This window comes from Thermobia domestica, chromosome 13 (assembly GCF_964235325.1).
Source record: "Thermobia domestica chromosome 13, izTheDome1.hap1.1, whole genome shotgun sequence".
Classification (NCBI taxonomy): Eukaryota; Metazoa; Arthropoda; class Insecta; order Zygentoma; family Lepismatidae; genus Thermobia; species Thermobia domestica.
The window spans coordinates 60,817,523-60,845,134 of record NC_137466.1 but is presented as its reverse complement, the minus strand read 5'-3'; the positions used below and the strand labels follow the sequence as shown (position 1 = coordinate 60,845,134).

Genomic DNA, 27,612 nt, shown 5'->3' with positions numbered 1-27,612 from the left:
TAACTAAATATGAGCTAACATATATGATAAAGTGCTATATCCTCGGTTTCAAGCAGGCATAGCCAACTCCAAGCCTGGGTAAAGTGTGCGGAAAGTTGAATTTAGGATTGAATAGACCATGCAGTATATCAGTAGGATTTACAATATATTAATACTAAATAGTAGTTTATATTCACAATTTACTTTTTTACATACGTTACTGCAGTGGTTTAACTTCACACCGCAACTATGAGTCTCTATTAATAGTACAATATTTAAATGCAATAAAGATTAATATTATGTATTAGAAAACGTAACTCATTTTCCTGTTACTGATTTTGTAAAATGATTCAGTTTCCGTGATTAAATTTGGCCAAGACAAGTTCTTTTCTGGCAAAAACTAACAAGGAATCCCTTGAGTGCGAGGTCGCAAGTGCAATCTCTAGTAAGGCTCATTTGAAAGTGTAGTGTGAACAATGATGACAAGAAAAATATTAGCTGCTAATGATTCACCATGTGCATCCGGAGGGCGATAGAAAATACGTGTCCGGGAGGTGCAGAGATCAACTTTCTATGGGATATATGTATTACACTTCACAAAATTGACATAGTCGACATTCACGAAACGTTCGAAACAAACTATTAACTTGCACCATGAGCACCGACTAAAAATGACGCGCCACAGTGATCAGTAGTTTTCGCACCATCAAGATCAAAGGCAAGCTCCTTAGCTCCTTGAGAGTTACAAATAGTTCAGGGCGTTCAGCTAGGTAATCGACTCTTAAAGAACTCATATAGAATCATATTGATATAACAGGGAGATGAGAAATGATCGAATATGATGGCACCGGTTACACCAATATGATTCTATAGATATGCATTCTTTAAGAGTGGATACCTAGCTGAAAACCCTGAACGATTTGTAACTCCCAAGGAGTTTACCTTCAATCTTGATGGTGCAAACATTTGTGATCACTGTGGCGCGTTATTCTTCATTCGGTGTTCATGGTGCAAGTTAATAGTTTGTTTCGAACGTTTCGTGAATGTCGACGATGTCAATTTTGTGAAGTGTAATACATATATCCCATAGAAAGTTGATCTCTGCACCTCCCGGACACGTATTTTCTGTCGCCCTCCTGATGCGCATGGTGAGTCATTAGCAGCTAATATTTTCCCCGTCATCATTGTTCACTCTACACTTTCAAATGAGCCTTACTAGAAATTGCACTTGCGACCTCGCACTCAAGGGGTTCCTTGTAAGACAACGTTCTTCTCTCTGGCTAAAACCACGAAATTCACGAACGGGAATCAATATGTCGGACAAAAAAACCTAGCCAGTGAATGTGAATGATTATGAAACAATTTGTGGAATGAGAATGTGGGAAAAATGGGAGAACCTCAAGAAAACCCACGGACACGATATTGTCCAACATAAACTCACATAGCCTAGAATCGAATCAGGGATCCCTCCCACCAGACGTGGGAGCTCTACTCTTAAGCCACCCTGCACTGTTATTACTGTATGTCTCTTAAAGCCAGTTGACTAAGGCATCTTCTTGAGAATAGTTATAGGCCTAATGCATTAGAACTGTAAGCTACCAGTACTCACAGGTCAATAGCGGACATAGTAGTTTACCGTAAATCGTTTAGTTCTTCAGCATAAATTTTCGAGGGTTGAGTGATCCATAAGCGATGTTAATTTTTTTATATTACACTATTACAACATTCTTTCTATAGTCTTGTTTTCACACACACAAAAAAAAAATAGTTATGGATCATTCTATAAATTAACTTGATCTCAAACAAGAGTTCTGTAAGAAAAAAATGGCTTTTAAAGACGATAATTAAGGTTTTCTGCCATTTACACAACCTTCAGCCAAAAAATGGAGAAAAAATTAACCTATAAAGATTTTTTTAATTAAATGTTTGTCTTCAAACTATAAGCATGTTTTCCATAGATTTGAGATAAACACAGTCTTGATAACTACAAATAGATTACCTAAAAATCATACGTAGTACCGTTATGATTCAGTATTCTGCCACCAAGTCAAAGTCATTTAACGTATATTGAGAAGCTACCATGAAGATTGATTGGTTGAAGTTTAGTGTCTCTTTCAGCGTCAAAGCTATATAAGACGAGGACCTACAGTATAAGGCGAAATCGGAACCATCATTATGCTTTCTCACCAAAAATTAAACTTTAGAGCCCAATGCACAAGGTAGAATGTGTTACGATCCTCAGGAAAACATATTTGCCTCGACAAAGCATTGATCCGCTTTAAAATTATCCATCAATTGCAGTCATTCATCTCTCACTTCTAGTTTTCTTGTCAGTTGTCACTTGTCACTATGCCTTTTATTATGTCTTCCAAAATACAATTTCATCTTAAACAGGGTTCTTAACCAGTTTGTTTCCTTTTTTTCTAATAACCTTCCTGAACTCCCTCGTGGCTCAGCGGTTAGCGTATGCGCCTTTGACGTGAGAAATCCGGCGGATTCGACTCCCGGTGAAGCTCATATGATTCTCATCCCACATTAAGCTGTAGGTCCAGGTCCCACGCAGTCTTGCTGCTGAAAGGGACGCTAAACTCAGATTACGTTACATTACATCTTTTCTCTCCTACTTCTCCAAAACAAAAAAAAAAAAAACTTGTTTATTGGTTACGTTTTACACCCAGCTATTTTTTCCTACTTTTCCATTCACGTAAGCACTTTGACATTTCTTCAAATTCTTCGCATTTCTTATCCATCCACTCCAAAACTTAAAATTACTTTCTTGAACATATTCTTGAAGCATAGAAAGAAAGCCACTTTACGGTCGGCGCGGCGCTCACTCGAACTCTCGCACACTCAGTCTTACTTCCCTCAATAAGGCTCGCGCGTAGTAACATCAATGAGGTTTACTGTATTTTAGGCTTCGTCTTACCTCAACTGAGACTCACTATCCTCAGTGATGCTTACGTTTCCATCATCTCATGCTCAGCAACTTCATTGGAGCTCTTGGGGGACAGGTGGCTCAGTGGTACAGTGCTTACCTCTGGTGCATGGGATCCCCGGTTCGATCCCGGTTAAGTAAGTTTGTGATGGACAACATCGTGCCTGTTAGTTTTCTCGGTATATACCCGTTTCCTCCCACTTTCTTATTCCACCAATACTTCCATTATCATTTTGTCGCTTTAATCATCGTCTCCCTTAACCTAACGGGCATAATCGTGGGACGTTAAACTCAAAGATTTCATTTCATTTTTTCATTGGAGCTCGCGCTCGCTCTAGTCCTAGCTCACTATCCAATTATAGGGGTGTGCACACGGGCTCACGCTGAATTACTGAGCTTGAGTTCGATTGAGCCCGAGATTCTACCTCGTGATGTTGAACATGTTTTGTTGTGGACTGCGTCTTATTTTAATAGACTTTACTTTGATATGCTACAGTGATTTCTTTTTTTTTTTTTTTTTAAAAAAAAGTTGTCGAATATGATATTAAACTTAACGAACTAAGATAATTATGACATTTCGTTTCGAAAGATGCAAAGAAACTGACAATTATATTTTTTTTTAACCAGGAAACGGAAGAATCACGCAACATTGTTTTGTGAGCAATTATTATTATTATTTATACATACTGTCATTAGCATATTCTGACCCTGGACGCATTTATTTTCTTTCTTTCAAAGCCCTGATCTTAGCCTTGCATTTGTACTAGTGATCTTCCTGTTAAGACGATTTTTTTCTTTTATTTCAATTTCATCCTGATGCAGAAGTCTGTTCGTCCATTGCACCTGCTCGAGGGTTACACATGACTGACCCAAGGTCAACCTTGGCACCTCACAGGTTAAACGGGATGGCCTTTGAAATGATGTAAGGTCAAATGATAATACAGAGATGAAAGAGATGTTGTCACTCATAAATTTTCAACTGGAACGTTTTACAAAAGAGAACAGAGTGTTTTAAACGATATCACTTGCAAGAAGTAACAGGAAGTCACGTAGAAAAGAACAAATGAATTTCTCAAATTCTTAACGGATTGTAGGTTCTCAATTTCAAGAACATAAATCATGACTTACGTATATCTAAATTATCCAATACAATTTTAAAGGGAAAAAAAATAGCTGCTAATTAGCAAACAAGCATCTACACAAAGAATACAAATTGCAATTGTAAATTAAAACAGTTCAAGAATTGTATGAAAATCTTTATGTTTATAGTCCTTTACCGATCTCCGAATCTTTATTATTATTATTATTATTATTATTATTATTATTATTATTATTATTATTATTATTATTATTATTATTATTATTATTATTATTATTATTTTCCCTAATTTTAAATCAGTTAAAAACACGTAGTAAAATATTTCAAAATTTTAATTTTAACGTACAAAATCATTTTTAACGGACCACTTATACAAAACAAAATTGAAAAAGAGGCCAGAAGTGTCTACCTTAACAAATTTTTATTTCCTTATTTTTCCATGAATCTGGCAAGAATGATTTTCCGCGTCATATTTTCAATAAAATAGATACAAATTGTCCGTATCTGTAACATACATTTGAAAATATATACATCATTTCTCCTTCACTGCATCAAAAGACAGTCCATAATATAAGAAAAATATCATCTTAATATTTTTCCGCTACTAACAAAATTCATACTATTTTTGTGTGATTTTTCAGTTGATACTTTTCTGGAGATTTCTTTTTCGTTCTTCTTTTTTTCTTTCTCATTCGACTAGATTTTGTCACCGTTACTTTGGCAAATGTGACCTTAGTCTCTGGAACCCAATGACCCACTCTCAACGTCGCGTCGCGACAACCAGAGCAAACTGGCGTGACTTTGACAACAAATTTTTTGCCAAACTCCACAAAGCGAAATAATTGAGAATATAATTCTGTTAAAACTAGTTTTTTCTCTGTTGGTTAAGTTGTTAAAATATCGTATACTGCATACGAAAGATAAAGACTTAAATATCCACAAATTATATCTCTTTTTCGGTAGGCCACAATTATGTGTTGTTTCTGCTTTATGAAAGCCATAAACTATCTCTGTTGTTAGCGTGGTTTTGTTTCCATAAAGAGGACGGTTGATATTGACCCCGAAGTAAGTTTGAGACTTTTGTGTGTTATTTGTTATTATACAGTGAAATGCGCCCCTATACGATCAAGTTAATTATCCCAGTGGATAACTAAAAAACGTAAATTACTCCTTGGCCAATACATGTCAATCTACGTTCAGTGTTTGTAAAGCAATGTTCACGTCCAACTGCAGCAAATCTGCTATATTTGCCATTTTTATAACACACCAGATTGCTTGTTTTCTATTACAAGAAAAATTAGACTTGCTAGTGTTTTCTAGTAAACGGGTGTAAGTTTTTAAGCATTTTAAACTATTTTTTCACATTACTACACTTTCATACTATGCTATTCATAAACGTCGGAAGTCTTATAGAACTGCTATCTTCATTCATCCGTAGCAATCTTTAAGAGGCCTCATCCCGGCGAAATTAAAATGTCGCTAATTTTACAGTAATTATGTGATATCTTCCAATAGATACAAAATAATCGAAATGTGGAACAAGAGCGCCCTAGACAATATTATTTTGCGTGAGGTACCGTTATCACAAGTCATCTAGTGGCTTTCCGTTTTCAGCCGTTTAGAAACGCGAAAATAAATGCCAATTTTCAAAATGGCTCGAAATCGAAAGCAGGTAATTGAGTGGTGATAAGGGTATCTCATGTAAAATGACATTGTCTAGGGCGCTCTTGTTCCACATTTCGACTATCTTTTATCTATTTGAAGATATCACATAATTACTGTAAAATTAGCGGTATTTTAATATCGCCGGGATGAGGCCTCTTTAAGATATATCGAGAAGCTTTTTTTTTTTTTTTTTTTTTTGTAATCGCTTAAGCGTCCCAAAAATAGGTTCAATCTTTTTCGTTAACCTATTATTCAAACTGGAAGTGGTTAAAATAACATTTCCGGTTTTCACCGTTTATCGCTATAGAAAAAAAAACAGAAACAGAGTGGCAAGTGCTTTTTTCCCAATTGCTTCAGTGTCTCAATAGGACATACCATTATCACCTACTGAATAACACTCTACTCATATGGAAGTAATTGAAACTCACAAGTACTTCCTGTTTCAATACTGATTTGCAAAGAACAAAAACGGTAAATGATTTTGAGAAGTGTTTTTTTTAATCGATTTAGCGTCTCAAGAATATGTTCCACCTCCTCCGTTAACCCTTTCTTTAAACCGGAAGTGGTAGAAGTAAACCATGTTCATTGCTATAAAACAAAAACGGTAATAAATAGCAACAAGTGTCTTTTGGAAACTATTCAGTGTCTTAAGGAAACACAACATAATCACCACCTGCAACATTCTATTGAAACAGGAAGTGGTTGAAATTTACTAATATTTTCGATTTGAATATTGATTTTCATAGAATAAAAACGGTAAGAGGTATCGAGAAGCGGTGCTTTGCAATCGGCTCGACATACCAAGATTCCGTTTTGCCGTCAACTCTCTATTCAAACCGGAAGTGGTAGAAATCAAGCGTTTACGGTTTTAATCTTGATTGCCAGAACAACGCTAGTAGGAAGAGGCATACGTTTTTTGCAATCAATTCAGTTGAGTTGAGTTGAGTTTGAGTTTAAGGTCCCCTTTAGCAGCGAGGCTATATGATTAACGTAGAATACTAACCACATGAGCTCCCGCCGGGAATCAACCAATTCAGTGTCTCAAGTGAACATATTAGCACCACCTGGAACCATAGGTGTCCAAACTCGCGAGCCCGACGCTCGTGAGCTCGGCACTCACGCTCAACCGGGCTCGGGCTCAATCATTGAGCGCGAGCCCTAGTGAGCCTGAACTCCAATGAAATAAGTGAGCGCGAGTCCGAGTGAACGCGAGCCCACTTGAGATTAGTGAGCGCGAGCCCCAGTGAGCGCGATCCCAATCGAGAGAAGTGAGCGCGAGCCCAGTTCAGAGAAGTGATCGCGAGCCCGAGTGAGCGCGAGCCCAGTTGGGAGAAGTGATCGCGAGCTCAAGTGAGCGCGAGCCCAGTTGAGGGAAGTGAGCGCGAGCCCGAGTGAGTGCAAGCTCAGTTGAGAGAAGTGAACATGAGCCCGAGCTAGCGCGAGTTAAATTGAGTGCGAGCCCGCGCTCACTTCACACTCACGTGGACTCATTTGCTTTAGAGTAAAAAAAAAAAATAGGGAACTCATTCCATGTAAATTATTTTATGTGCTTTCCGACTGAGAATCGAACCCAGGACTACGTGCACCAAAAATACACGCATTAGCCACTAGACCAAGAGAGAGGGCTCTTTTTCTAGATTTCTGAGCATAATGAACTGTCTGCTATATACTGATTTTTGTATATATGTTAGGGACTATCTTGTGCCCTTAGCTAGGGGTGGCCACGGGGAACTTAGCAAGCGTGTGACCACTTTCAGGTTCCCCTAAATTCTTTTGTTGCTATGAATATATAGACCTTAATGTAAGATGAACTCAAGTTGGCTCCCTAAACATAATCTCGCCCCCTTCCTGTCTACATGTTCTGGCTTCGAACCTTGACCACCTACGTCACTCTTTTATTTTGTGAAGAAATCTTTATTGAAGTGCAAAGTTATTATACTGCAGGGATTATTTGGTAATTACGAGCGAAATAAATTATGGGTATAGCCAACGTGGTGATTAGATTTGAGTACCGTATATTTACTGATGGATCCTATGGAGCACATTCCATAATACTGATGTCAATAAGGTAACGAATCTGAATCTTGATAAACTATAAGGCTCTGGGCTCAAAGCAGAGGCATCATGTGGGTTTGAGATGTAAATATATATGTTAATCGATAGTGTAGTGATATACTACTGAAAATCATTATTAAACTACTTGTATCGGAGACTATCTTCCCCCAAAGCAAAACATGAAACGATAGTACTACACTTAAGTATACTCTTCTTTTAGTTTAATATTTCAACTCAATCGGGAGTCATATTCGCAATCATTTGTTACCTTTTTGCAGGCTGGAACTCCTATAATACAATCATTATCTGGTTATGTGAGTCCAGTAAAGTAACACTTATTACACTTTTAACACGTCATTTATAATTATTTTCCGTCCACTAACACATGAATAAGAATTGTAGAATTTCACAGGTTTACTTTCAGGGATTTTTTTTTAATTACCAAATCCAAGACTTATTACAGTTTGGAGTTAACCAAAAATATTGATATGCTTGATTTGGCTACAGTGATACACACGATACAGAATGTCATCTGGACATTTTTCTGGTCAAGTTTTTGAACTAATAGAGAAGAATATTCAAATATGAAACCAGGAATATGTATATACTTGTAAATGTATTAGTTTTCATTTATTATATTGAGTAAAAATACGTGGAAACCGCTGTATAAAGTAACAAAGTGAAAATTAACAAGAAATAAGATTTTATGCAAAAACCTTTACTAGAAATAGCAGTTCTTATTCGTATATTAGTGGATGGGTAATAATTGTAAACGGAGTGTTAAAAATGTTAAAGAAATCCGATGAGTCTGGTAATTCAGGATTCATTTTCATTAAAGGACTCACATAAGCAGACAACAATGGTTTTACAGGAGTTCTAGGCTGTAAAAAGGAAACAAATGGTTGCGAACTTGACTCCCGAGTCAGTCAAAATATTAACATAAACTAAAATGAAGATGATCGTGTTTCCAAATATAAACTTTATTATTTTTATTTAAGTATACTTAAGCGCAGTAGCACCATTTGAGCTTTTCCTTTGGGGGAAGAGTTACAAATAGATTACTGCGGGGAATGTTATTACAAATAGATTAAAGGTTTTCGCTAGTATGTTACTACCGTATCAATTAACATGTATATATATATATATATATATATATATATATATATATATATATATATATATATATATATATATATATATATATATATAGCCTATATCAAGCACAGAAAGGCCATCTAAATGACACCTCTGCTTTGAGCCAGAGCCTTGTAGTTTATCAAGATTCAGATTCATTACCTAATTAACATCAATATTATGGGAAGTACACCAACCGCTTAGATTTGAAGTAGTACATACCAATTTGCATCTGGATCAACCATTTATTTAAATACCATAAGCTTTATGCAGTCTTTCTGACACGTGATTAGTGCCATACTAAAGAGTTCGACTAACATATGTTTTCCTGTAGTAGTCGGGCCTTCAGTATAATGCTAATCATACGTCCAAACGACTCTGCATAAGGCCCCATATTTCTATTTTTAAATAACAACTAGATATACCGTGACTCAGTGGTAGAATACAGCTTTGGCACGAGTGAGGCTCTGGTTCAATCGCGAGCCTGAAAATTTGTGGCTGACAACATTGTGATGTAGCTTTTCTCGGAGTTCTCCTGTTTCTTTCTGCATTCTCATTCCACCAGCTCTTTCAAATTATTATTCATTTTCATGAATCGTCCTTCATTAGCCTTGGAACGTAAAATGAAGAAGAAGAAAAAATATATATATAATTAAATAAGAACTTCATACCTTTCGAGCCATCGAGGTATCATCACCATCATAAGTGAAAACGAAATGAAATCTTTGAGTTTTACGTCCCACGGTTATGCCGGTTAGACTAAAGGAGACGGTAATTATGAGAAATGAATGAAATGGTGGAATGAAGAAAGAAGGGAGGAAACGGGAGAACCCCGAGAAAACCCACGCACACGGTGTTTGTCCACCACAAAGTTCACATGGCGGGGGCTGGGATCGAACCCGGGACCCCAAACACCAGAGGTGAACGCTCTACCACTGAGCCACCGCGGCCGACCATCATAAGTATTCTGCCATTAGGTCACCTGACTCAGGCTCTGTTTTATGTACATAGAGAGAGTCTTAGTAAATTAATGATAGCCCTTGGAGCTAGACCATGAAACACCTCAATGGGTATAGTGTGAAAAGCGTAATTAACCGACTTTAATATGCATAAATGATCATGCATGACTTCGACATAAGTGCACCAATTTTGATTATACCTTTTGTTGTTGTTGTTGTTGTTGAAAACAATATTCTTTCCTGGTGGTCCCATACAAATTTCATAAGGAAATGCAATATATATTATCATTATGAAATATATATTTAATGACGCATCTTTCGCAGCTCGGCCCATTTTATAGTAACTTCAGAGTCCTTCCTTTAGTTTAGGTACCGAAAAATTACTGCGGTAACGGAAAACTGGAAAAATTAAATAAACTTAAAAGAAACATAACTGACTTCAACAAAAGCTCTAAAAAGCAGAAAATAATAAAGTGCTAAAAAGCAGAAAATAATAATATTAAAATGCTTAGAACTACAAAATAATTCATTACCATCGTGTATAAAAAAAAATGAAGTCTGTGCAAAGCATAACAAATTAATGCCTCATAAAACTACCATTCAAATTAATTTTATAGTAGGTATTAATTTGTTTGGCTTACGACAGACTTCAATTTTTTTAAATAGATAATGGTAATGAATTATTTTGTATTTCTAAGTATTTTAATATTATTATTTTCTGCTTTTTAAAGCTTTTGTTGAAGGTTGTTTATGTTTTATTTTAAGTTTTTATAGTCCATCTGTTGCAATGAACTTCATTCATTTCTCCCTCACACACCTGGTGCTGTAACTCAATTCACTAACTGCGAAATCGTGCTCCTTGAAATCAGATTATACTCCCCCCTTCCTCATAAACGATTTTAAAATGCCAAGATAATATATTTTTACAGGAGAACTCCGAGAAAACCCATAGATATAATGTTATCCACTACGATGACCAGGGATCGAATTAGGGACTCCTCGTACCAGAGACGAACACACAACCACTAAACCACTGTACCCTTCTCATCACATCATGTCGTTGATTGGATTAGAGTTTAGTCCATTTGAGCACTGAGGCTATATAAGACGTAGATCTCAGTTGAATGTGGAATCAGAATCACCGTAATGCGTTTAAATTTGAAGGCTCTCCTGCCGGAAATCGAGCCTGGGACTCATTGTATCAAAGGTACGAGCGCTATCCACTGAAGCAGTGCAGAGAATCAGGTCATGTCAGGTTTCCTAGTAATAAACAATGATATCTGATCAAGGAATGTAGATCATCTAGTGCTTGAGTACTAAATTGAAATAGTTGTTCTATTGTTTCATAATCAGTGGGCTTAGCGACATGGTATTTAGTTGGCAATTGCATTGCGTTCGTCATTATCAACTGAAATTATCACAATGTACCCCGTCATGTCTTCGACCGAATTTTGCCAGTCAAACATTTGTTAATGTATAGTTTCATCTTAACTCATTTCATACGACTTTTTTTTTTATTTACGTTCCTATCCTAAAAATTTATTTCTCGATTTATCTTGGTATTAATCTTATTTAATAGTCAATCTTATGAAACACCTTTTTCATATTTTACACATCACAAATGCTTTTGTCTCTTCATCTTGAATGTTAGGACCCTGAAGATAGAACTAGGGGTACATATTTTTGTCAATTTGGGCGGTCCCAAAGATCGCCAGAAATATTTTGGAAAGGGCGCGTTAAATTTCACTCCTTAATTTGGGAACCCATTAAGAAGGTATAATAATGTAAGCACAGCTTATGATAACTGTTCAGCAAAATCAACTATTATTATATTATTTATTTCTGTTAATATGAAATAAATGCCACAGTAGTGATCTACTCTGCATAATGCAGTAAATATGGGATAGATTCTTTCTACGGCAATATCGTTGCAGGTATGAGATATCACGAAACAAGACTAGACAGAATTTTCGTAACGAGATAGAAATTTTCCAGTAGAAACAGATATACTTTCCGAGACGAGACTGCCTCAATTCTTGTCTCGAAGGCAACAATACTTGCAGACAAATTCAAACCACAAAGTACTGCCAAGAGTTTATTGATAATTAAGTTAAAATAATCTATTTTTAAATTTGTTAAAGTGAATAAATTAACAAATTTTATTTATTATTCTTACAGAGTAGCAACTGGGAACCCAGTACTTTTCACTCTAAGTCCCCCGGAATGCTACATGGAGATCCGATATGGGTATGGTACATCAGGAAACAGAGTCACAGGCCCTGTTCGAGTGGGCGATCCTCTTACTCTTATTATCTACATGAGAAGCAGATATGGTAAGTATAAAAAAAAGTATATTCTTATTTAAAAGCAGACCAAAAATAATTGATTTGAAACATTACTGATATTCGCATTCTTCTCTTTAATTTCTGAGATCGATCTTAAAAAAAAAAAAAAAAAGTACATCCATATATTTAAAATTGTCTGGTTAATCCGTTCATAATGGTAATTTCACCTCCATTTTTGGTATTTATCGGGGGGAAAGTAATGTACTCGGAATAACATTTTAGTGAGAGTAGGTTGTCTAAAATAATAAAACACATTAGATACATGAACTGTAAACATATCCCGTGTATATTAGAATATCTTATACGTGTTATGATCACCAATATTACACTCATTCTGAGTACGATCTTGGGAGAGGAATATGAAAAATTCATTTATGCGATTAGAAATGTTCTAGTATAATCCGGAGAAAGCCTTTCAGAATGACTAATCACATATTCTAGTGAGAACAAAAGACTATATATCATAATAAACTTATTTACCGGTACTTATAAACGTATTTCCTGTTGTTCTGGTGTCGACCAGGATACAAATATTAAAAGATTCCATTCCAACTTCACATGGTGAGACTGAGGAAAATCTCTGGAAAAATTCAATAAGATTTGAGCCTGTGACCTTCTGATTACGATGCAGTAACGTCAATAGCGTTTCATTTATTATCCTGTACGAAGCCATAACGCTAATACCGATCGATTTATTATCCCATACAAGTGATAAGGTTAATACCTCTCGATAGATTATCCTTCAGAAGCAGTAACGGTCATACCCCTTGATTTATTATCTTATACCAAGCGACAACGCCGATACTGATCGTTTATTATCCTACTTGATAGTGAAACTTTAATTTTTGCTTCTTTAATTAGGCCAATTACGAAATTCGTAAATTATGTGCACCTAACATCCTACCCATAACCATTCAAAGTTCCTCCAGAAGCCTAATAATTAGAAGGCTAACCTAAGATGTGTGTGTCTTGGCTACTGTTGGGATGTAATTGTATTCGTAATCAATCAATAATCATAATCTGTAAGGAAAAACTATAAATGTACAATTGAACGTTCAACGCAATTTGATACATTAAGAAGCCTGATCTTTCTTAAATATTTCTCCTTGTCTGACAAATACCTGATACACATACAAAATACAAAATGAATCAAACGGAAATTTGACGCACTTATGAGTATATGTGCCAGATGACATATTTTGTTAAGTAAAATAAACATTTTTCATCCGGATAAAACTCAGAAGTCAATTAAATTGTTCAAGCAAATAAGCCACTTCTACTGCATATAGTAGTATAAAATAAGAAAAAAAAAGTAGCAAGATATTCAAGTATTTCTAATTGTTATGGGTATTTGAGTTAATTCATAGCTGGAAACACTGAAACATCTTTTCTAGAAATAATAATATTTGTATAGAACCCCCTAAAGAGGTACAGTAAGAAGTAAATGATTCTTTAATCCTTTAATTCATATTGACTTCACTATGAGAGCAGTTGTATAAATCAAGGTAGCTTCATACAACAGTATCACCACCTAACCTATGCCTAGTGATGTACTCTACCTCAACAGTTTCTTCACCCTGAGAAAGTTTTGGTGTTACACAGATATCTTGGTTTTTCGGACTTCAATATCCTGGATTTCAAATAAGTCAAATAATTTTATTTCCTGGAAATTAATCTTTATTTAGTAAAATTCAGTCAATCCACTTGATATTTATACTTTCAAGTACCTTGTAGATTAAGTTTCATTCTTAGTACATGTTGCTGGTAGAGATATTTCAAGATAGAGTTAGCTCTTTATGCTAATATAGTGGTTACCGAGCGCGCTTTTTGCTCACATGGTCCAGAGCGGGGCTAACATAATTAGTGTCCCAGGCTGTACTTCCGGAACAGCATCTTTCCTTTAAAAAGAAAAAATATTTTTTAATGCCCCACTATTATGCTCTAAGGTTAAGGGAGAATGATAATGAAGGAAATAGTGGAATGAAGAAAGTGAAAGAAAACGGGAGAACCCCGAGAAAACCTACGCACACAGTATTTGTCCGCAACAAAAGCCTACTTGGTGCAAGCTGGGATCGAACCAGGGACCCCAAAAAGTAATGTAATGTAATTTCAAATATATTTGTACTTGCCGAATTGAAATTACTATTGCCCATTCTGCTCTACCACTTGAAGAAAATGTTATATTTTGATCGAGCTATATTCTGATCTCGGAAAGAAAAAAAAGGGCTATTTTTTGCAGAAACGCTCACATGGGAATTTTCTAGTATACCGTAATAAATTGATTTTGTAACATATAAGGCAGTGGAGAGGGAACCAAATGGCATATAAACATTTTGATAAATATCATTAACTAGAACATTAGACAAGTAGATCAAGTAGGCTCATCCCTCAGTTTTATTGATCTTCATTTAACGGATGTCGGAAGTAACGGCAAAATCTGGAACAGTCGATTCAGTTTGAAAACGTTAGTCTTAAACTAAAAATGTTGATTTAATTGTTCATAATGTATACTTACAGTATATCAGATATTAAAAGTATCAGTACACTTTTGTATTGCTCCTCTCTCTTTCGTAATGTAGTTGTGAATATTAGCCATTGTAGACATGGTGTCGGAAATTACGGACAGTGGGCAACATTGGACCGCTACTGTCCTCTTTTTGTTCATTAAAATCAGGGATAAATGAAAGTATAATCAGTGACGCAACATTAAGAGAATACCTAGGTATAGAAATTTGTTGAGAATAGGATCCATGAGCTTTCTTGACAGAGAATCCAAGACTTCGATCGTTTGAGCTGTGAAAATGTTATTTCTTTCTTTTGTAAGTAACCAGAAAAGTTGAAAACTTAACCCGAAATAATATCAAAAATACTTAACGAAAAGTAAAAATTAAAAAAAAAAGTTCTTGAAGAAAAAGTTAAGATTGTAATCGAGCGTAAAATTTTATCGTCGCAGATTCGTGATCCCGTAAGTTACCATCTGTGTGATACTGCTAATGAAATTTCGAGGCATAAATCACCGTAAACAGAAAACGAAGAAAAGCATGTGAAACAGGGAAGCGAAGAATTTTCTCAGAACTTCATCCACAACAAAGAATTTACAATAAAAAAAAAGAAAAAGGAAAGGAAGGAAGGAAGGAAACGCGAAACTATCTCTCAGTCGCTGCTGAAAACCTAAACACTACCACGATCAACCAGATTCGATCAAACCAAGACCAAGAGAGGCGTTGAGAATTATTATTCTTAGGAAGGTAAAAATTACTTGTCCGAACATTATCGTGTCCAGAAGGCGTGTTCTGCAAACACTTTCAGTGCCATCTTTTGACCAGATAGGAAAATCATGAAGAGCGTAATAGGGAGGAGAAAGCTGAACATGGAACAAATCTTGTATGCACGACTGCAATGAGAAAGACTAAGTGAAAAAAAAATGGATTCTATTAGAATCTATAGAAAACTTAAAGTATATAAAATGTTTAATTTATTCAGTGTTCATAACTGGAGAATATTTAGAACCAATGACGACTTCAGGAGGTTATCCAGGGAAAATTTCCACCCGGAGCCATATATCCCATCGTGCTCAATGTAAATTCCCAGTATTTTCGTAATACTACATTTCACACCCAGTGTATTAAATCCCCCCCAGAGAGAATATGAAGTCATCGCTGTTTAAAAATATATCTCCTAACATTTTAGAGCACCGACATGGATTACATTCTAGTATTTTGTTAATGAACTGACATCATCATCAGAAGGTGTCAGAGGGTATTGAGTGCCTACACTACTTTTTAGCCCATTGATTTCTATTGGGAATTATTTTTTATGCTTTCTCTGAAATGAACTGGAATTTATTTGATTTTTTCTAGCCCATTGACTTCAATGGGGAATTATTTCTTATGCTTTCCCTGAAATGAACTGGAATTTTACTGGTTTTATTTTATTTATTTCTTTTTCAAATTTATTCAAATGAGCCTTATTTCATGAAAATTAAAATTTGTTTTACAGTAAACTCTCTGTTAACCGATAATTACGAGATGGGGCCATGGACGAATAAAGAAAAAGCCGGTAAAAACAAAAAATCACCATTTTATAGCCTCAAAATTGTATAGCATGTCTATAATGGTTAGGAAAGGCATACAGTACATTTATTGTATTTCTTGAAAGATGGGTGGTTAAACCGATAGCCGGTTAAAGAGAGAGTCTATGGTACATAGTTTTAATAATTAATAATCAAATTTAAACATATTAAATTTATATGCAGTGCAAATTCGTTTTGAAAAGGCAAATAACACTTAACTAGACTTACAGAAGTCAATAAGATCATAAATCACATTATCAAAATCCCAGCCCATTTGTTAGAAAACAGAAGAATAATTCCGCATTTAAATCTATGGACTAAAAATAAAGATGGCGCAGGTACTCGATACCGTTAAGAGTAAATGTTTCATCTTGCGTTTCGCTTTACTAGTATTGTTTTCCTGAAAACGATATACGGAAGACATTAATCCAAGATCCAGCAAAAGACCCATGCGAAAGATTCAGCCGCAAAGGGCTCCGGCGACGAAAAAGAGGCCAATCTGGCGCTCGCCACTCTCATATGAAAATATAATGAGTTTTATTAAATATTTTATTTTTACAGTTTTTTTTATTGGAAGCAACTTACGTCTACAATTTGAATCGGCAGTTGCAGAAAGGACCTGTATCCATTTTGCATAACTTTGAAATATTAAACAAAAGCTATTTGAATCTCTTCAATGGTCATCTTTCTGCACTCAACTTATAATTAACGCTGTGTTAAAGATGTTTCAGAAACTTTGACTCTGTTCTTTTCTATAAAGTTGTGTATACTCCTAAATAATCGAAAAATATTATTGTGGCCCCTGTAACTTGGTCGCTAACGCTCTCATCTTCAGTGCCAGCGGTCCCGGGTTCGATTCTCGGTGGGGGCTCTCGGTCGAAAAAGTGTAAAATGCTTTTTCAGGCGAGTCATTCTGAATTATGTTTTCTTTAGTTTTCCTCATTCACACCAGACAAATACCAGAGTGGTACCTACCATATAGATCCCAGGCCGCTTCCCTTTCCCCGGATAGTGTGATTGCCGACGTCATTCCTCAAAACGTGACGGGCTAAATGGCCATAGATGCCGAAAGCCCAGAAATCTAAATCCTAAATCAAAAATATTATTAAACCACTTTCATACAAAACATGACTCAGATCCTGTCTGCAATCATCAATTAATACGTATTAGCGCCATTTCTGTAATAACTTCAGAAAAATAACAATAGACAATACAATATCCCCATTTTACTATGTTAAGTGTAAGTTCTTAGCATTGAACTGGAAATTGTAGTCATTTTAGCAAGGAAGTTATAAATAGAGGATCTGCCCGTATATATCTTCATCCTATTAAATCGGTGAAGCCAAAAAGCAACCGAGAATCGGCACGTCTGATTGGCTACTCTCGTTTCTGCCATCGTCTGATTGGCTACTTTCGTTTCCGCCATGATTGTTGGCTCAAAACATTGCGATCTTATTGGGCGGAGTGGGCAGAGTAGATGTGGCAAAACTGTGACGTATGGCTTCAAGATTTTGTTGTAAGGGCAGATCCTCTATTTTATAAGATCCTTGCATTTTATGCATTTTTCATTTGTTTAAATTTATTTTATTTATTTATTTATTTAACAATCAACCAGATACAGCTCAGAGGCCATTTTATACTGGATATCTAACAACAACAATAACAATGGAAAGGATTTTGGGAAGGTATCGGCCAGGGCATGTTTAGTAGATACCATCCCGGCATTTGCCTGATAGGACTGAGGAAAATCCTGGAAAACTCCAGTCTATTTGTATTTCAATCAGCACAACTTTTTTTGGGGGGGGAAGTATCGTAACATACATTTCAAACAATTTGGAAGTACTACAATAAAATACCAAAGTAGTACAGCCTACTGCTATGGAGAAAAGAGCAACGTATTTTACGCGGCTAACGTCCATCTGCCAGAATGTTCCTTCGGGCCGACTCTGCTCTAATCTACCGGTAAATATAAAATGTTTAAGGGACGTTACCTGCTTCAATTGACGATCACACTCATTTCTGTGCAAGCTAAATACCTACTTTAGAATGCCTTTTGAATATTGACTTACGAGCTTCATTTGTACATATCTTATGCTGTACTGACTTTTGACACATGCAAACAGATAAATGCAATTTTGCATGTCTTTTGAACATTGACTTACGAGTTTCAGTTGTACGTATCTTATACTGATTTTTGACACATGCAAACAGATAAATGCAATGTTGCATATGTTGTATATAGGCTGCTCTCACTCATTTGACAAAGGACTACAAAGAACTATCCTAAGGGTTAAAATTCTCATCTGACCGCTTGATTTCTCAGTGCCATATAGAATTACCTCGATACATTAAAAAAAAGTCTTTTGTTCATCTTATTACGATCAACATTAACTAGACAAGGCGTGTCCTAAGAGAAGGACAAGGATTACTACAAACAGTCCTAACTAATGTAAGAATAACGACATGAAGACAAGGAAAGACATTAGAAAAACTTAAGAGGCGGAAGGATCGAAAAGCAAACACTTTTTCCTTCTTCTTCTTTTTTTTAATACTATGAACTTGAAACGGAAAGTACCATGCACTAAAGAATTACTGCTAATACGTTAATATCATCGTGTTATGTCGGAATTTCTCTCTCACACACAAAATTTTTTATTTAAAATAATAATAATAGTAATAAAAAGTTGTCGGAAAAAACATTACAGATTCTTCATTATACTGTAGTACTGTAGTACTGTTGTATTCATCATATGGCTCTGCAGCAGAAATTATGATGGACCAAAAAATGAATCTGTTTATAAGAGGAAAGAATATACTCATAAGGGGAGAGAAAAAGCTGAAAGGGAAGTGTAGAAAGCGAATGTACGTTGTTGGACACAACAAGGTCATTGTCATTTAGTCACACTTCATGTTCAATAGTCCATCCTTTGGTGGATGATTTTCACAGCAGTAGTTCCTCCATCGGCTCATTGAACAAGAATCTTCCCTTTACGGAGCCAACCATCTTTTGTTATAGATCATACACGGAGAGCTCCCGTTATTTTGGAGATGAAAAAGAAACTTTCTCAGATGAAAAAAAAAAAAAAACTAATATTTTCCGCAAGAAGTAAGGAAGTTATAAAACTAAATTTATGTTCCATTACGGGAAAAAAGTAAAAAAAAAAAATCTTACTTCAAAATTAGTTTATGTGTGTTTTAGATGTTGGTAAAAGCTATCAATGCTGGCCGTTATAATTCTCAAAGTCTATATGTCAGCCAAGTGAATTAGAACTGTCGAATTGTAGATCCAAACTCCACGTTAAATATAAACTTATGCATGCTATCCAGACAGCTTATTTAGTGTTTAGTTTAATGTTCCATGATTATGCTGAGGCTAAGGAAGGTGGTGATGGTGAGATAGATGAAAATGATCAAATGACTATAGTGGGAGAAACGACAGAAGACTGAGAAAACTCACAGACATAGTGTATATAGTGAATAGAGCACAAAGTTGGTCTAGTGTATTTAGTTGAAAGTTCCTTCAAAAGAGAAGTTTTAAACATACAGTATTTTGTGAACTATTAAGCATTTTCTGTAAAAATGTGCCTTGAAGAGAGTAAGGCCTACCATACACTATGAGATAAATCCTGGGAAATATCTTACGATTTTTCCTCGTCAAAATCTCAACGTGTATGGCATCAGATCACATGTCATTTCCTATGTTCTGAACTATCGTATGAGATTTCCCTTGTTTAGAGCATGATCTATTTCGGAAAGAAAATTCGTAAGATTTCGATTTAAGCGACATCAGGTGAGAGAAACTGAAAACAAATTTGTTTCCTCCCCGCAGGCAAAGATGCTATTTGCGCACTTATTAGTGCATACAAGGAGCATACATTTTTACATAGGAGCCTACAGTAATACAAAGCCACCGCTCTAGCACAACAAACATGCACGGCAGAAGGCTTTGGAAAACATTACTGGCCGAGTATGCGTTGTGAGACCTGGCACCTCTTCGGAGGATCTGCAACATGAAAAATTTTTACGTGTATGGCACAAAAGAGTAGAATTTCCTGCGAGATATGTCGTAACATTTTTCGTAAGATAAATCCTAAGATATTTCCTAGAATTTATCTCATAGTGTATAGCAGACCTAAGTCAATAAAATAGTCAGCATGTCTCCATGACGTACCGTTCCTTCCAACTTTCGTCTTTGGTGTTAAATAAAAATTGTAATTTAATACATTTAAAAGTTCTTATAAGTACGCAGTATAAAATAATAATAATAATAATAATAATAATAATAATAATAATAATAATAATAATAATAATAATAATAATAATAATAATAATAATAATAATAATACAAGTATTAATGTTACAATCTAACCCTAAGTATGATTAGGGCCCTTGTTCTGTAATTAAAGTCTGACAATGCAGTTTTAATTGTAATTAAGACATTAACTATAGTTTAAAATCTGTAAATTGCCTGCACACTAGTGACATCTATTGACTTAGGCAGGTAGCGCATGTAGTGGAGCGGTGATTGTTAACAATTAAGAATTAGCGTTACTCACAAACAGAGACGTTCCTCTTTTATAATAAGAATTATATACTCTATTCCTATTTATGACCATGAATGCATGATTCTTATGAGTAAATACGTAACTAAGTCTTATATACATTTTTAAAACTTTTTAAAATTATGTAAAACCAGGGTTAAAGTGAGGGGGAACGCGAGGGGACGTCGTTCCCCACTTCCAAAAATATCTATGGCGTCCCTCCACTTTCTAAAAAAAATAAAATGGGCAAAGATAAGCACAGGACAGCGTGACGTCTTCCGTTCCCCTACCTTTTCAGATCCACTTTTACCCCGGTGTGAAACACTCAAATTTTAAAAGCAAAATTCAAAAGAAATAATTTAAAATGCTAATTCAAGAGTGAAACGGCGCTTTCATAGCTCCGCTACGCCCCTGATTATTTCACATTAATCTTGAAAGTTTTGTTTGTTTTAACTCATTACATAAACTTTTAGTAAAACAAAAAATTAAAATAGAGTGTCTTTTCAGTAACTAGATGAGCATGTTAAATATGAAGCATGAAACATTTTCCAGAAAATATTATTTGTTTCATTCTTAAAAATACATAATAATATTAAGTTCACCTTCATATTAAAAATTTGACTAGAATTTTCTGCTATACATTTCTGGTTATTAAACGTTATACGTTTGAATATTGAGCAGAAGAAACTGTTTTTGTAACTGTTTTCCGCCCGGTAGGCAATTGCCTTGTGAATAAAGAATATTCTCCTGAAAATCTCCTTTAATCACTTCCACACAAATTGCTGTAAAACAACACGATTATTTATGTTGATAAAAGAAGTAGACACAATAAATCCATTTTTCCTGACAAATAATAGGCAGCTGATTCTGATCTTCTTTTGTCCAAAGAATGTAGTCATCACAATGTATATAATTTACAAAAACCGCAACTTTAGTTTTATTTTTAAATTTTATATGATCAATGCTTCAATTTAATCATTAAAAGCAGTGGCAAACAGATTAGGCCTACAGAAAAAATGTATGATAGGATTTCCAAATAGTTTGTGGTTGCATAATATTGTATGAAGAATTGTTAAATACGAACTCCTGGATTTATTATTATTATTATTATTATTATTATTATTATTATTATTATTATTATTATTATTATTATTATTATTATTATTATTATTATTCTAACTAACTAACTCTATGGCCTATGGAACCCGGAGGTTCAATGCCGCGTTCACAAAAGCTCTCCACTGACTTCTATCCTTAGCTAATTGGATCCAGTTTCTACTTTGTATTCCTATCTCTGCGAGATCCATCTTAATATTGTCCTCCCATCTGCGCTTAGGTCTTCCTAATGGTCGTTTTCCGATGGGTCTTCCAGTAAAGATTTTGAAAGCGTTTCTACTTTCTTCCATTCTAGCTACATGACCCGCCCACCTAAGCCTCCTAGACTTGACAACCCTAAAAATGTTGGGTAAACCGTTTAAATTATGTAGTTCCTCGTTATGAAGTTTCCGCCATTCCTCATTCCCGTTCCTCTTAGGTCCGAATATTCTTCTCAGGATCTTGTTCTCAAATACTTTCAGTCTATGTTCTTCCCTCAGTGTAAGCGACCATGTTTCGCATCCATATAGAACAACAGGCATGATATATTTTAAGCTTCAAATTCCTCGACGGAATTCGCGACGACAAGAGATTTTGAACTGAATAATAACACGAATTCCCTGCTTTTAGTCGACATTTAATTTCTTCGTGAATATGATTTTCGTCTGTTAATATCGATCCTAAATATTTGAAAGTATCCACTTTATCAAAAGTATTATTTAACATTTTAACGCCTCCACAATTTGCCGTATTACGGTCCCGACGCACTTCCATGTATTTAGTTTTCTCTGCATTTACTTCTAAACCCATGTCCCTGCAAGCGTTTAATAAGATCTCTGCATTTATTTCTACTGTTCTCCTATCATCCCCTATTAAATTTACATCATCAGCATATGCCATAACCTGGTGAATGCCGTTCAACTCTAGGTCCTGATTATTATTATTATTATTAAATTAAAAATTATCACCAAAAGAAAATTCAGGGCTAAAAATTTATATTCAGCTTTGAATTTCCAACATCTTGTGTACAACTGACAATTCTCGAAGTAAGGGGGGCGCGGTGGCTCAGTGATAGAGCCCTTACCTCTGGTGTGATCCCCGACGTAGTAAGTTTGTGGTAGACAACATCGTGTCCGTGAGTTTTCTCGAGGTACTCCCATTTCTTCCCACTTTCTCATTCCACCAAATTCTTCCATTATCATTCACTTGCTTTAATTATCGTCTCCCTTAGCCTAAAGAGCATAATCATAGGACATTAAAATAAAATATTTCATTTCTTTTTTTACTTCTATAACTAAGAACTAAATTAAACTCCATGGTATTAGAGTCCACGAAGGACTATGTCTAGGTAGATGGATTTTGGTGAATATTCGGAAAGTGTGATGGTGTTACTTCTGGCTTTCTACATCGTGGTTAAATTCAAGAAACTTGTTTCTTCAAGTATCTACCCCAATTGTCTCATGCTACTATCTAAATACTGAAAAAATGTGCCTTCAAGAACCGAACCAAAGACCAGTCATGCGTTAGGAATATGTAGTAACCACTCGACTAAGTGGAATTTCACTTACTTCTATATCACTGAAGCCCTCATCGCTAGTCTAGTGAATGCCTCGTGTACGTTTGCTGCATGAAGTCTCGCGTTCAGTTCCCGGCGGAAAAGTACCGCGCACTGTACTGGTTCAGATCCCACTTCAAACTGTAGGTTTCCTCTTATAGCCTATAGTCTTGGTAATAATAAAGGGCATCAGCAAGACAGAAACAATATATCTACACTGCTAGATATAAGCACAAAATACTATATATTTGCATAGTATGAAATATGTAGCCCCTATACACTATGAAATTGCTTCACAAAATAGATGACAAACCGTTCAATCAATATATGTCGAAAGTCTCTTTGCTCTATTATTATTATTATTATTATCACTGCATTCTATTTTATGCAACAAACGTGCCTTTATACATTAGTGTATTTCTATATATACAGTATTTCCTAGGATAATAAGAATGAAAGCAAACTATCTAACTGCATATTGATTTGACATTTTCGTGTTGATTACTGAAGTAATCTATGCTGCAAGATGAAGTCCATTAGAATACATGAGCATTCATCAATATTTCGTCACTTCATGCTTGGAGATAACTTTGCGGTATACCGTAAATTCGACATCTTTCACGTCTCCACAAAATTGCATATCTGTCAAGTAGCTGTCAGGTTAGAGTGCCTTTTATCGGACGAGTCAGGGGCGTATTCACGGAGGATCCACCGAGTCCAGACCCCCGAAAATTTCGTAACTCTTTTTAAAATTATATATGTGTTTTGTTTACACCAAGGATGTCCTTGCGGGGTCCGAACCTCCTCCAAATTCATACCCCTCTCTCAACAAAAATTTCTGAGTGCGAACCTGAGACAACTATTAATTGAAGTGTGCAAGTAAGTGCCTATATGTTTAAGTCATGATTATATAGTTCCGTATACTGATATTCCTAATCCTATTTTCTCCTTTTAGTTCCTTAATGACCAGTTTTCTATATATATTTTTAGAACTATAAGTAAAAGAAACTTGATATCCCGTGGCCTCACTAGGTAGAATCAGTGATGAAAACTTGAAATGTTATAAAATCCCATCTCTAGAAGGAGAAAGACCCATTTTCCTCTTGAATTTCCCACGCTCTACAAAATTTTCGGGATTCATAAAATATGAAAAGTGACCCTACTATATGTCGTTCATTTTCTTCTGTATGTATGAGTGAATTTAGACCTTTTACAGTACCTTAATCAAACAGTTTATGAATAAGTCATTAAGAGAGAATTGAAAATGCTGACGACACCAAGTATATTTTGTTGTTAGAATGTAGTATTTCCATCACTCTTTTGTGACGTTATCTTCAACGGAATGTAATGAAGCTAGATAATACAACCTTCATTCTCCAATAATTTCTTGTGTAATGCTTTGAAAGATGGTTGCTTCTCGTTTGGTATTTTTTAAAATACCTGACTACTAACAAGTTCTAGAGCGCTTATTTTTTTTTTAGATTCTGAAGTCACTGTATAAATCACTTCCATACTAGCATACATTTTACGGTAACAAAATTTGATAATTAGCATTGATTTCACATTTATTGAATACTCATTTGTCTATTTCCAGCCCATAAAAAATTTTGTTAACGTCGATGAAGCAAATATATGAAAAATCTCATATGTGCTATGCTACCAATTTCTACAAAAAAATCCCTTTATCCCTATTGAAGAAATTAATGTCAAAAAATCCCATAAAATGGGATTTTCCCACGGTTGGCATCACTGGGAGTTGATAAGAATGTGTAATCGGGGAGAACATCCAGCCAGGACAAAACAAACCTCCGTAACAAATATCAATTCCATAATTGTAACAGAAAAAATCAGGATTCTACGTTAAACTGAAGGTCCCAAGTCTCTGTTGCTAGTTAGGACCATTAAATTCCAATCAATCAACCAAACTACCCAGTATTTTTTTTTCTTTTTTGTTATCGCCAAATTTATTAATTATACTAAAACGCGAAACTAGAGGTAATATTTACAAACGGTTTGTTTCCACTTGCTAATGAGTCATGATATTCTTTGTTCGTCAAAAAGAATGAACTTTAAGAAGGAATAACTGTTCAAACAATAGGAAACGACATGCTGCTACGACTGTCTGTCATGCGAATACCTGTAAAAGAAAAGATCTGTTGGCAAACAAAGCATTAAACGCTTCTGCAATTATAGTTCAACTGTGGAAAAATAATAAGAGGCACGATTTCTAGTCTTGTTTAATGTATTTTAATATTAATTTATTTTTCTCAAGAGTATAGTGATAAAACCACTCAATTTACAATTGTACAACTCCGAACCGGACAATGCCACTTTTCGGTCTTTGACATATTGAATATTAAGATCGTATAGTTCTCTTTAAACAGAATGCTTTACATTTTGAAGAGGAAGAAAGTAACCAAGGTATGAAATATACTGCGCATTGGAGTTATCCAGGGGCGGACCCACGGGAAACAGAGGCAGATCTAGCCCGCGGCCGGGGGCTTAGATCCCCCAGTTTTTTGAGTGACAAAAATACCTGAAGCTATTATTGATATATTTTTTTTAAGTTTATAATAAACTCATGATATATCTATCATAGTCTGGGGTCTGGTTACCCCTCCCCCAATTTTTACCTTCTAGATCCGCCTCTGACGGGAAAAGTATGTGGCATGGATAGCGTATGTTCCGTACAGATTTCCGTAATGAACATAAGGATTCCGTATATTTGTACAATATACCACTGTCTGGTTAACGGATTTTTCTCAGTGCAGCTACCTTCATTATGAAATTTTGATTACTCTGTAAATTTTTATCCATAGTTCCTAGTTAAGGAAAATACACGAACATTGTTGGAAATTGAATTAATATAGCCAAATGTTGCAAGATATTAAAGTGGCATGTTCACAACTGTTTGAAGTTATGTGCCAGTGCTAGAAAAAATGATCTACTTATCAATAGAGTATTTTTTTTTACTTACACAGTACATAGATATAGATATAAACAATCTGTTCCACCAGAACTATCAACTATTATTGGCAACGAATAACATGCTTCCTTTAACGCCATTAAAGTAGGCTTTTGTCGATTTTCTCGAAAACTACGCATCAGAATGTACCGTTAAGTAGGTGATTTTTTAAGCTGAATGTATCTACTCCATCAACTGATATATGTCTTATCTTTACGCAATATTTTAATTAAATAGGAAATAGAGTTCAAGAGTTAATTATAATTTTGGGTTATATATCACGAACCAAACTACCTAATAGTCCTGCTCAGAGTTGTCAAAATCTCAGAGCACAAAATTATCGATTTTCGACTTTAAAATTATCGTATATTCGTTATGCGTGTGATTTCTTACCTGTGCTATGTTATGTGAGACCAGGCCGGATCCAAGATTTTCTGACTGGGGGGGTGCACCAATAACTACCAGTACATTTGAATTAAATTTGATTTTTTTTTTTTAAAAAAAAATGCTTTTAGGCATCTGTGATGAGAATGAGAAGTTGCCCTGGAAATGCTGCTCTCGGTGAACAGTTTTCCTTCAACCTTCAGAAAATTCACTTAAACTATTGATTTTGCAAAACTTCGCTTTTTTTTTTTTTTAAGCCCAAGCGGAAACATGACAGCAGACATTTTCGAAAAGTGTTGTTATTTTCACTACTAGCTTCTTACTTTAGGTAGTGTATATTTACAACGAAGCAGGGGGGTTCACGTGCACCTTTGGACCCCCTAAATCCGGCCCTGTGTGTGACGTTACCTATTATACTCTTCAAAAATTGGGGGATAAGGGAAACAAATTTTCATTTAAAATAAAGAAAAGATATATATACCAAACACAATAAAGTTGTTAAAATGCACAAGATATTAATTTAGTCCTAATCGTGCACTTCAACAAACTAGTACGTAATTAGTGGTTCGTACTCAAGCACTTATGTTTGGATAACGTTAAAAGTCTCTCGCTGATGAATGCACGAAGAAACAGTTTCATTGTTATCTTGCAACACTATAGGTACTTTACAAAACAATAAATGCCAATAATATTATGCTGCTCAGCTTTAAATTATCCAGTGCCTAGTTTTTCGTGCTAACATAATAGTCCTCAATTCTATTAAACAGAAAGTAATCTCTGTTAATATTAACGTCAATTCATAGGAGGACGGTTAAAAGCAGGAAGTGTT

At 35.2% G+C, this 27,612-nt stretch overlaps 1 protein-coding gene across 2 annotated transcripts in view; it reads left to right on the top strand.

The window, feature by feature from the left end:
- LOC145668168 (cuticlin-5) overlaps positions 1-27,612 on the top strand; it is a 255,412-nt gene that overhangs the window by 172,165 nt on the left and 55,635 nt on the right. For both annotated transcript variants that reach the window (XM_081735789.1, XM_081735790.1), the window contains one exon: positions 12,005-12,159. In XM_081735789.1, coding sequence (XP_081591915.1) covers positions 12,005-12,159 — 155 coding nt within the window. The remainder of the gene's footprint in view (positions 1-12,004; positions 12,160-27,612) is intronic.